The sequence below is a fragment of the Jatropha curcas genome, chromosome 10, assembly GCF_041381405.1.
Source record: "Jatropha curcas cultivar XTBG-Jc1 chromosome 10, XTBG_Jcur_1.0, whole genome shotgun sequence".
NCBI lineage: Eukaryota > Viridiplantae > Streptophyta > Magnoliopsida > Malpighiales > Euphorbiaceae > Jatropha > Jatropha curcas.
Window position 1 is genome coordinate 21,363,270 of NC_143160.1, and position 12,871 is coordinate 21,376,140.

The 12,871-nt window shown below is 32.4% G+C and overlaps 1 protein-coding gene across 1 annotated transcript; it reads right to left on the reverse strand.

Annotated features, from left to right (window-relative positions):
- Positions 1 to 612: 612 nt before the first annotated feature.
- Positions 613 to 11,050, reverse strand: LOC105642091 (vesicle-associated membrane protein 722). The gene is made up of 5 exons (XM_012226779.4): positions 10,679 to 11,050; positions 7,163 to 7,304; positions 6,951 to 7,071; positions 1,099 to 1,161; positions 613 to 946 (listed from the first exon to the last, which is right to left on the reverse strand). Exons 1-5 carry the CDS (start codon positions 10,866 to 10,868, stop codon positions 797 to 799), a joined length of 666 nt encoding a protein of 221 aa, XP_012082169.1. The 5' UTR covers positions 10,869 to 11,050; the 3' UTR covers positions 613 to 796.
- Between the last annotated feature and the right edge of the window lie 1,821 nt (positions 11,051 to 12,871).

The window sequence follows — 12,871 nt, forward strand, 5'->3', positions numbered from 1 at the left end:
TGAAAGTTTTTCCTATGATAAGATAAAGAATATGGCTCCAAGATTGGATTTTCAGATTGATGGGAAAGGGATAGCAAGAAGGGAACTCCAGTGATAGTAAAGACAACTTCATTATTGGATTTTGAGGAAGGTGACTGGACCCATAGATATCCTCTGGAATTGGGTTTTGTCTCTTATAACACTGCTTTAAATGGAAGTACAAGATAAGTGGCTTTATTGCAAACAATTTTCTGCAACTAGAAAAAGCATTTCCATTTAGATTACCTTTTCTCGGCTTCTTCGATTGGTGAAAAACCTCTAAAAGGGTTTAAAATGCCTTCGCACATACAAAAAGCAACATCAAGCAGATTTGAATTGGCATAAGAGAGATTTTGGTTATAGGCTTTTGATTAAATGTTCATAATCATCTATGGCAATCTTGAGTTGATGGAGATCAGTCAAGATATTCAAATTTGAAATCGATACCATTACAAGAGTCAAATTCAGATATTTTACGAGTTAAAAACCTATTGTCCCAGGAGTTTAACAAATATCCTAAACAAGAGGTATATTCATATTTGTGACAGAATTATATCTTGTTATCCAAGTCACAAGAGCAATCCAACAATAATATGCTAAAAACATTCTAATGATAGTATAAAGGTTACCGTCATTGACATACAAAATTAACTTTGTTCTACAAAAGTACCAAATTGCTGTTTGTTTACTACACACACAGTCATGACAATAAATTCAATATATTCACCTTTAACTCACAAAAAGCTCTGATAATATATGAAGCCTTCAGAGATGGCACTCATTTTCCACAGTTGAATCCTTTGCAAACAGATAGGACTATGATCAAGATCAAAGCAATCAGTATTCCCAGAACAATCAGCTTGATCTTCATATTCTGCAGCCACATTTTCCTACGGATCTTTGTCCCTGAGGTTCGAAAGTCTTGTGCCTGTAATATTGCCACATTTTGTTTTACATGAATAGCTTTTTCTTCTAAAAAATCACAGATGATCTTAAGATATACTGCTGCATAACAACAGCAAATAGGTATGCACATACAAACACACACCACACACACATGATAAAGAGAGAAACACTGACCTGTTGATGAAGATTCTCAGTCTTATCCACCAGAAGTTCAATTTTTTCGCCTCTATCTAAAACCTATATTACAACAGAAAATCAATTTCAGTTTGGTTTATCCCCAGGAATCACCCAAATAAGGACTTACGTGTGTAAGTGTGCCATTTTAAGCCCGAAAATGTTCATCATATTATTGCTCAAATTTTGTGCATTACAAATAAAAGTAAAGTGTATTCTTAAATCGATTGACATTAATAACAAAAGTGATCCATCCGATATTGACAGTATACACAACCAATCCAATCGAAACATGAGGACTCCTAGAACAAAGTTACAACCTTTAGTTATAAAACTAACGCAAATTATCAGATACAAAAGTCAAATTAAGTAAAAATAATACAAAAAATAAAAGATAAGCTATAGAAGGAAAACAATAGCTGTGTTTACATGCTTAAGTACCCATATACAAAAACATTAAAATGAAGGCACTGACACCAAAATTTCTCTTAGAAGAATAATTTAATAGAAGTTCCATAAAAAATTTGCCAAGACAGCACCCTTAAGTAAAGAGTATTGCATGTGGTTTTAACTGTGAGGCAGTTGAAATTTGGCACCGTAAAAAATATATCTCTAAGCATTCACTTGGAATGCTGCAAAATCTACAAAAACTGCATATCTTAAGACAAAGCAAGCCATGAACCTCAAGCTACATTACATTATGGATTCCAGCCTATAAACTCAAACATTTAGATTTTCTAATGTTTCAAAAGATCCAATACTTCAGCATATTTTAGTCCATCTTCAATATTGCCAATGAGACTCAACTTTTGGGTGCTGGGTGAAACAGCCAATATATTATGATCCTAAACAAGGTATGGACTTGAATCCCATATTGAAATTATGGGCATTCAATGTGAAGTTTATACAAACTTGTGCTTCCAAACCTCAATGGCTAGCTTTTCAGGTATGGTTCTTCCAAGATCATATCAAATAGCATAAGAGCCAACCACCACTTCTCCCAGTTGCAATCGAATAGAGCAAATGGCTGCACCAGCATTACAATGTTTGCCCAAGATTAGGTGGTGCCACCGGTATTGCCATGTTAGTATGTTCACTTCAGGCTAGGAAAAATCTAGCATAAAGCCATCTCTTAGATCTCACAGTGAACCTAGCCCGAAATCATCCGTTAGATCTCACACTCACACTGAAAGTATTTCAATATGGGGCCAATTTGAGATCTCATATTGGAAGTATGAGATTTTATATGAAGGTAATAAGATCTCACATTGAAAATATAAGATTTCAATATGGGGCTAATATGAACTTGGGCTCTCCATCAATCGCTAGCTTCTGAGACATAATTCTCCCAAGGTCACAACAAAATGCTTTGTGTTGATCTCATCTGGGCAAGTACCAGGGATGAGCAATATCTGATTCATTTGGGTTTCTCAAATTTATTATAAAGATACTGTAATAACCAAACCAAGCCAAATAATATATAATATGTCATAAGCTAGTATAACTGATGTAATTTCCTCCACCCATTAAAATAAAATACATCCCTAAGACTAAGATACTATTCAACTATTATTCTCTCATGCCATTGCTGCTCTCTCTATTGGCACCTCTCAACTTTTCTCATCCCAAAGTTCCATCTCACTATTTTGTCGAAATCTCTCAATTCTTTGTTACATCTTGCTTCTTCATTGTTGATCATCTCTTGGCTTTCAAGTGGATTTTTATCTCAATACACTATTGTTTGCAGCTGTTAAATTGGACTATGTTATGATCATGCCACCAGGATCTCGTCAGGGCCTGTTAATAATAAAATCTAATTCAAAAGCTAAAGCTTTTGTTTTAGCTTGATTCTTTCCTCGACTTATTGTTGCTGAAAATAGCAAGCTCATTAAAAGGGAGCTCTAACCTTAGACTCATTAGAGAGAGTCTGGATCTCAATTTAGTTGAAAATAATTCTGCATGTCGTATTTCATGCTCAAAGCCTCCAATTTATAGAGGAACACAAGTACTAATTAAAATAATTCTACTAGAATGAGTTCTCCTACCATGAATAAAATAGGAAGCTACTAAAGAGGAGGTCTCCTACCAAAAAGAAACATAGGAAACTACGAAATAGTATATCTCCTACAAAAAATAAAATAGGAAACTACTAAATAGAACTTCTAAATAATAGAACAACTTAATTTAGAAAACTGCAAATATCATAATTGCATCTCTAACATTACTCCCCTCCCAGATAAAGAGCTTGTCCTTAAGCTTCAAAACTGCTTCCAAGTTGGGTGTATTGTTTGCCCCTTTAATTCCCTTGTTTCGATTTTTGGTTGATCTGCTAAGGAGTTTTAGCATCTAACAAGTCAGGTTCTGCAGCTGAGTTTCAAGTCAAGATTCAAATTAGGTCACTCGAGCTTCATTCTGCCTCTTACTTCTTGTAGAAGATATTCGATCTCACTGATTGATTCTCTCATGACGCTTGTCTCTCATACCAAGTTGTTATGATCACACAACTAGGATCTCATCACAGGCCTGTTAACGATAAAATCTAATTCAAAAATTGAAGCTTTTGTTTTAGCTCGCTTCTTTCCTCGACCTATTGTTGCTAAAAATTGCAAGCTCATTAAAAGGGAGCTCTAACCTTAGACTCGTTAAAGAGAGTCCATATCTCAATTTAGTGGAAAATAAATTTGCTTGTTTTATTTCATGCTTAAAGCCTCCAATTTCTAGAGGAATACAAGTACCAATAAGTAATTCTACTAGAATTAGATCTCCAACCATAAATAAAAGAGAAAACTACCAAATAGGAAGACTACTAAATAGAAAGACAACTAAATAGGAAGATTACTAAATAGGAAATCTCCTACCAAAAAGAAACATAGGAAACTACTAAATGGAAAGATTACTATAAGTAGATCTCCTACTAAAAATCAAATAGGAAACTACTAAATAGAACTTCTAAATAATAGAACTACTTAGTTTAGAAAACTATAAATATCATAATTGCATCTCTAACAAGCTAGTATGCTTCATATCTCAAATTTAGAGTTTAAGTGTTTTTGATTAAATATTTGGGATAGCTTTCTACTTGTTTACTGCTTTAGGAATAGAAAAAGTTACTGACTTTAATACTAAGTGGGTGCGAAATTTGGACCTAGTCGAATTTCAATGAATTTTGCAGATGCCAATCTTAGTTCATTTTCCTTAGTAATTGTATTTGACAAGTTTGTTTCCCTTAGCTTTTGTCAATTTCATATTTATTTTGTTGATATTTCTATGCACTTTTGAATTTTAGCCTTGGCTTTTTTTTGTTCAATGGTTAAAATGATCTAGATTTTCTTTTTGATGGGTTTAGCAATGTACTTGCAGAAGTAAGCTATAGAGCCACCAAACCACAACAAACCCTTTTACTTCAGTTTGGTTCAATTCAATCCTCCCTAATGTGGTAGTAGGTAGGGTTTAGGTCGAGTCGTGCACTACCCATCTCCAAACTCAAACCCCATCCCAATCCTCGTACCTTACCAAGCATAAAATCTTATACCCAATCCCATACCCAACAGGTTCAAGGATACCTGTGGGCACCAATCTCGGGATTCCCAATGGGTACCCATTCAAGCGCCCATTTACCCATAGGTAACCAACCATACCGTTTTAAAAATCAAAATTACATTGAATGAAAAAACAAAATAAAAACATTTGTTAAAAAAAAAAATCATATTGGAATAAGAACTATATATGGTTCAATCTAAATTAAAAAAGTCCATATTAGAAGAAGATATAAAAAGTTCAAACTAAATTTGTCTTTCACAACATAATATAAGAATTCTAAATCACATAAGAGTTATTTACAAAAAAAATATATAGCATTTTCATTTGCTATTATAAATTTAGTGAAATTGATTTGTGATAGATTTATATTTTGTTCTTCGCCTTCCCTAATTGTAATTTGATCAAAATGTATATTTTTTGGCACCTATATCTTTTTCCTTTTATTTTTATCTTTCCCTTTGCATTTCTAGCTTCACAAAAATTTGAGACTTCACTCAATTTTACTAAATCTATACAATCTATAGTTATTAAAGGCGTGCCTTACTTAGGGCGAGAAGGCTGAAGCCTAAAACACTAAAAGGCGGACAACATTGATGAGGTGAGAGCTTTTGGGCTTAAGCACACGCCTTTGCACTGGCGTGCCTTTTTTAGTTTTCTTCCCTGCATTGTCGGCTAGGATTTCCTTTTATGATTATGTGATCTAGCCGCCTCCTCTCTTCTTATATTATATGTTTACGTTAAAAAATAATAATAATAATAATAATGGAAGAAAAGAAAAAAAACCAACAGATTTTCTCTTTCCTCCATCAAAACTCAGGTATGTACCTCTCTGTTGCTTCTACTCTCTTCTCTAATTCAATATCTTAAAAAATAAGGTGTTATGCTGCCAAATTTTTTTCCGATCATGTTAGGATTTCTGTCATAGTAACCCTTACAAGTGTGTTTGGATACTGAGAAAAGGATAGAAAATTAGAGAAAAGAGAATAGAGAAGAAAGAAAGAATTATGGAAGATAGGGAAAATAAATAAGAAAGAGAAGAGGCTATACAACTTTTGATTTGGCTTTGCACATCCTATGCTCCAGCTAATGTAGTTACAACAATATTCAAAACAGATTCAAGAATCACAATTAAATCCTAAACTGATAATATTTTACAATCAAATCAAAATTGAAACAAATTATCTTGACAATTATATCATTATTTTTTATATTATTAATGAGATTTATTTTTCAATTTTTTGAAGTTATTATATATATATATATATATATATATATATATATATCTTTTTTTTTTTTTTTTTGCGCTCACCTCACTCCAGCGAGCACCTAGGCTCCAGCTGCCCTTTGCGCCTTAATGAGTCTTGCACCTTTACTATCTCTATATATATTACATTATTATTAAACAAAACTTCAATTCTTTTACTATATATATATATATATATATATATATATATTACTTATGCCCAAAAATTTGGGTCGTGTTCGGGTGGGCAATAGCAATACTCATGCCCTACTTATATCCAAAATAATATTCTCGTACCCGAACACACATAACTTGATACCAAGTTCGACCAGGTTCAGGTCGGGTTCATTCCGGCAGGGTCAGGTCAATTTTAGCACCCTTTAAATCAGTTCACTTTGGTGCCTTTCTAATTTGTAGTTATTTTAGTTGTGAAATATCGAACCGACTGATGCTGACCCTTAGCGAGTACCAGTATAGCATGCCAATATGCCTTAAGTATATATTACTTCAGAAATTGTCAAAAAAAAAAAAAAAAAAAAGAACTAAAATTGAATAATTCAAATTATAATAAATAAAATAATGCAACATTACAAGTCTATTTTGAGAAATATTGATGTCTTGCGTTTATTTTGGAGTCACAGGGCATGTTAGCATGGATCATGAACATATAAGACTTTTCGGCTTTTGAAGGTAGAAGATCAACACAATCAACCTATTGATATTGGAAGAGCCGAAGGATTCTTCCAATGTATCAGTCAACTATAAGGAATGGCCACAATTAACACCAACACCAGAAATTTGGGGATATACGAGGCAAAAGTGAAATGGGGTAAATATTAACAGACTAAAGTCAGCTCACATCCTAAGCAATTTCTAGATTAGTATAAAGAGTGTATGAAAAAATAAAAGAGGTAAGTAAAATAAATTATGCAGTGTTTATATATGAACTAAACACCAAAGGGTACATACAGATGCATCATAATAGAAAAGCTTCACTACAACAACTAATAAAATAATCAGTAGAAATTACATTATCAAGTTTTTGGTCAAAGAAGTGAAGTGTCCATACCTTTTCAATATTCTCCATCATGACCCCTTTAACTTCTGAAACCTGAGCTTTCACCTTTGCAAGCTTGCTTATCTCTTCAGGATGATCAACACAATATTGCATATGTTCCTTTAGTTTTGGACTACAAATATATAAATAGTTTATGTCATAAGCTGATGAAGTAAAAACACAATTTGACATCAGTTTTCATTGGTCTACTACAAGTAGAATACCCAAATTCCTTGTCAAGGCTGTTGGCAACAGCAGTGGTGGCTTTTCCATTGCCATATTTTGCCATGAAGTCTTCCTTGATACGCTCCAGAAAAGCCATTGGTACTTGTCTTCCTGCTGATTCATCTGCAACTACGCAGTATGCTGTAACATTGAACAATCAATCAATATATCATACAAAGAATATAAGAACATGATTTATGCACTGAGATACACACAGGTTTGAATAATAAAATAGGGAACACGGAATTTAACAAAAACTACAGGAGAATTTCCTTAATGGATATCTATCGTAATCCAATGGGGGTTTATCGACCATAAACTCAGATTTTCTAATTTATCTAACACCACAACAAATATGTGAAGGAATTTCAGTCCTGCTTTCCGCACTTCATTCTGCATTTAATTTGTTATATTCGCCACCTCTGTTTCTACAATGCCAGTGCCAGACATAGTAAAGTATGCACATATATGTCCTTTTATCATTTTATTCATAAACAGACAAATATAAATAGCTCCTCAGGTGATCAAGGGTGCAATTATGATATATCTTTCAGGTGAAATTTATTTGCAAATTCCTTCAACTTAAGCCAGACCAGAAAACAATCAGCTAGTAGACCAATGTTTTCAACATCACATACTCCAATATCAAACAAATTTCCCTGAATTTTGTGCAATCTACAATTTTCTCATAAAAAAGATTTATCAACACACAATAAACAAATTAACGTTACCATTTTCATACTAATTTATTATGCTAAAATTAATCATAAAATACCAAAACTGTAACTTTCGATCACCAAGCGGCAGCTATAGAGGATGATGAATATGATGCAACCTGATGTATCCTTAACAAGTTACAGCATCGAGTAATGTCCAAACTTGCATTCAAAGTGCAAGCAAGAAAATAAGTGAACCCAATCCTGACAATGTCATTGACACATATCAACAGCTCTTCAATTTTCCACAAAACATGATGAAAAATTCGAAGGCATTACAACCTAATCATCTATGTAACTCAGAAACAAAAAAGGTCAAAACATAGAAATGCAGAAATGGACACGGGGAAACGCATTTTCAAAAATATAGGAAATGGAATTGTGGGGGAAGCTCATAAATATACAAAATAAAGGGGTATTATTCATAAATATATATATATATATATATATATATATATATAAAATTTTTAAAGGACAACCAACCACAAATTATGTTTTAAATAACAATTAAAAATAAATCATTGTAAACCAACAAGTATTTGACATTCCATGTAGCTGCTGTTCCTTTTTTTTTTTTTTTTTTTTTTTTTTTGCCTTTCAAAATTTTTTTCATGTTCTCCTCATTCAAGTCTATGGGTGTGTAGAGTCCTATTTAATCTTTCTTCTAGTAAAGTGAGTTTGCATGGGAAGAGTCCCTATCCTCCATCTATTATGTCCTCTTTTAGATATAGATATAGACACTTCTATCTTAATTTCAATTCTTATAACAAGGGTCTCAATTCTCAAGGTTTGGTTTTTTGTTTCACTGTTAAATTTTTCTGGATTTCTATTTTTTTTAAAAAAATTAAAGAAATGAGTTTCCAAGAGCGGAAACAAGATGTGTTTCTATTTTCACGAAAATGGCCAAGAGAGTCTCCATGCATCATAGTAATCATTCATCCTAAATCTAGAATGGCAATACATAAGTTTATATAATTAAAAAAATAAATGTGAAAAATACAACAATTAACATTAAAGACTCTTATGCCATATTGCTAGCTCCAGCCATAAATCCCCAACACATAAATATATACACAGACTCATATTCGTTTCAACAATATTTCAAAGAAAGCCACAGCTCATAAAATCAAAAACTGAGCTCATACCTTTTCAAAGAAAAAGTGAAAGCAAATGATAATGTAACATGTCTTCCTAATTTAATGGTTGAATTACTATTTATTTCCTATAGTTTGGTAAAATTTATAAGTCAGACCTCTGATTTCAAGAATCAAGTAAATAGTCCCTTTATTTTATTGTTGTTCAATTAAACAATTCTTTTGTTAAGATTGTGCAATTTTTTTGGTTCAATTTTCTCTTTAGGAAAAGAAAACAAATTTTAATGCCAAATTTATCTAACAATTTACTCCAAACTTGTGCATAGAAAAAACTTGTTATTTCTAATGAGTTTTTATTGATGAAGTACGATTGGTGATGTTTAGGATAAAAGGAAAAAACTAGGGATTTAATTTAATGATGGATATAGAAGCAAATTTCAGATTTTGTTAAGGGTAAAATTGGCATTTCACCACAATTTAAGGAAAAATTAACATAATGAGTATTCAGTTGGATGACAACAAAAAAGAGGGACTATTTAATTGATTTTTGAAAATAGAGGTCTTTATTTCAGAATTTCACTAAACTATAGGGATTACATAGTAATTCAACCAAATTTAATTTTCGTAATAGTTAATATCTCCAAAAATTAGCTTAACGTTGCCCATCTACTCTAAACTTGTAACTAGTGTACGCTAAATTTCAATTTGATACAAAACACACTAAACATCAATTTATATAACTATGAAAACCTTGCTATCATATTTGATAGATTATTATGATAGAAACATAATATAGATAAGACATGAGATTACAAAAACTATTTTTAAAAAAATATATGGTCATGTCAAAATTCTCTATCTATCTCTTACCTTTCTCACTTGCCATTGAATACACTCTCCCAATTTTTCTCTATCTCTACTCACTTCCTCTTTAGCCAAATATATCTCTCCATTCCGGGAGAATTTTAATTTCTCACATAGATGTCATCTTTATCATTTGCCCATTATGAAAATGTGATACAAGAGTTTCTATTGTTAAAGAAATTTATGTTCAGTATGTTTTATGTTACAAATTTCAAATTTAGACATTTTAATCTGCACTAGGCATAATCAGTGAAATTAAGCCCTAGAAAATTAAAATTGATTAGAACGGATTAAAATTAAATACTTGGGCCAACTTCTACAAAATTGATTAGAATTTTTAAATGAATTCTAAAATTAGAAAGAGTAGAAGCCCGCAAAGCTATAAAATTTTAAACTAGCAAAGGTACTAGTTAGTAAGAGTAGAATTTTATGAAATTTATTTGCAATATGATTTTATTTTCATTTATCCAAATCCTATATAATGTCACTTCCATCATTTTAGGCACAAAATACTCATGATCTTCATGGAATACTTTCTCAGACAAGCGTTATTTTTAACTAAAACCATCCTGCTGGGTATTTCAGAAAACAAATTGAAAAGAATCAGGAATTAAGATTAAAAAATAAAACAAATCCCAAATTTTCCCTTAATTCAATTTTCTATTTTCTCTGTAACCAAACGAGAAAAAACATGTAAAAAGCATTATAGTGTTGTCAACGAGGAAATTGAAGAAATGCAAAAGAATCAAAGAATTAAGGTACAAAACAATAAAAGCCAACTGTTCCCTTAATTCAATTTTGCATTTTCTCGGTAACCAAACAAAAAGCATGTAAAACTTACTGTAGCCGTTGTCAACGAGGTAATTGAAGGTATGGGCATCGCAGTTGTAAGTGAATTTGTTGTTGGTCGCAGGGAGTTTCTGAAGGCACTGAAACGCTATGGAATTGAAATTGCCACTGAATTCTGTATACTCGGCAAGAATTACAGTTCCACGAGATACGAAGGCGTAGATCAACGATTTCTGGCCCATTTTGGCGATACTGATAAAGCGATTGGAGGTTTGGGAGAGAGATCTGAGACACGGATACGACGCCTCTCCTTTTCACTGGAAATCTCTCTCCTCTTCCTCTAGCTTTTGCTTTTCTATGTAGAGAGAGAGAGAGAGAGAGAGGGAGGGTTTAATGAGGTTCTAAAGTAGAGAGAGTGAAAAAGAAGAGATGGTTTAATGATGAGATTGGGAATAAATTTCAAATGTCTGAAATTAATACCATAGAAATTATAGCGTGTTGCCGTTCTCAAAATATCTTTCCAGACGGTTTTATTGGATGAGTCAAAGATAAGTACGAAAAGAAAAGGATTTATAAAAATATATAAAAAAAGTCCCAAAATCTGAGTTGACACCTTTTATTATTTTAAAATGCTGATGTGGCAAAGAGTGTTGGCTTAGATCATGCCATTCCCTTTACGGTGTTGACGCCCATGAAAATATTCATTTGTGCGGATGAAAATAATTCTTCAGAAACCTTTCAGTTTCACAGCCCATCACTAAGATGAATCGTAAGCAGTTTTGGATTTGAACAGTCTAGAAATTAATGATGATAGATTACAGTTCCAGCAAAGTTCAATTTGAATATAAAGGTATGGTTTTCTTCAAAATTTATTGATTATGAGCTCTGTGTTTTATCCAATCTCAAGAATTATGTTTCCTTTAATTTTCTTTCCCTTTGTCTGATATTGCAATTGTTGATTTTTTTTTACCATATGGCAAGTTCTTTTCATGGTGAAAATCAAAATCAACCCCATGTTAATTATAATTATGTTTTTCCTCCTGCTGTTTCCTTCTCCCATTTGTTTCCTATTGAATTTGGTCGCAATCACTTTGGAAGGCAATTAGATGGAACTTATTAGGGAAGGATACACAAAATCATGTATTATAAACAAATAAGAATACATCAAACCTTGAAGTTGTGTTGGATGTAAAGGGATGGAAACCGAGTTGATGTGCTAGGAAATTATGATAGCTATGCATAACTACGTAAAATTCTATATCAAACCTTAAAAAAACCTCCAAAATAGGATGATTACCATCAATAGTGCCAATATCCTAGGTTGGATATTAAAGAATTAGTTATCTCAATGGAGATGATTACTGTCATGCCATCATAGCTTGTATGAAGCATTAGCAACATCAGTTTTTTTTTTTTTTTTTTTTTTTTTTTTATGCAAGCGTAATAAGCTGTTGAGATAATTCAAATTATGGTGTTATATTTTATGATGAAAAATTGTCCTCACTGAACCATGCAGAATTAGAAATTCATAAGGTAGACCCAAATTTTTGCATTGCAATGTTGGGAATATAATGGTTTTACTTTCATGTTTTCTATACTTCTAATAATGTAGGAGGGGTAGTAAATACTCTGGATTAGTTTTATGTTGTTACAGGTCTTGCAATTATTAACAAGCCTAACGACAAAAAAAATAAAAATTTGAATTTTGACCTCTTTAATAATTTAATATATTCTTTTAATTACTACGGTCGATACCATAAACTAATTTTTTGTTAATAATTCTGGCCTCCGTTGATCATTTGTCCAAATTAAGCTGATGTGTCCGTTAACCTTGATGAATGGGTCCACAAATGCTAAATAAATGCTGATTAAGCATTTCACCTCAGATATAAAATTTTTTTTTAAAAGGAACAATTTTGCTTCCACTCATCGCCATCAAAGGAACTTTCCGTCCACCAAACAATCGGCACAAGGTGGCAAACGAATCCTCAGACACCGATGACTACATTTTCGGCCTTCCATTCAAGGATGAACGTCTGTCCTACTTGAATCGAGACTTTGTTTTCTTTGCAGTTCCATCGTCTTCTTCGACTTATTTTCTGGCCAAGTTCCAATAGAAACAGAAAATAGAGTAAAAATTGAGAGATGGGTGTACACAATCCAAGATTGAGAACGAAGAAGCTGTATCTCGTTGTAAAGAGCAGAAACAATTTCTAAAAGAAGCCATCTCTACCCGCAACCCCTT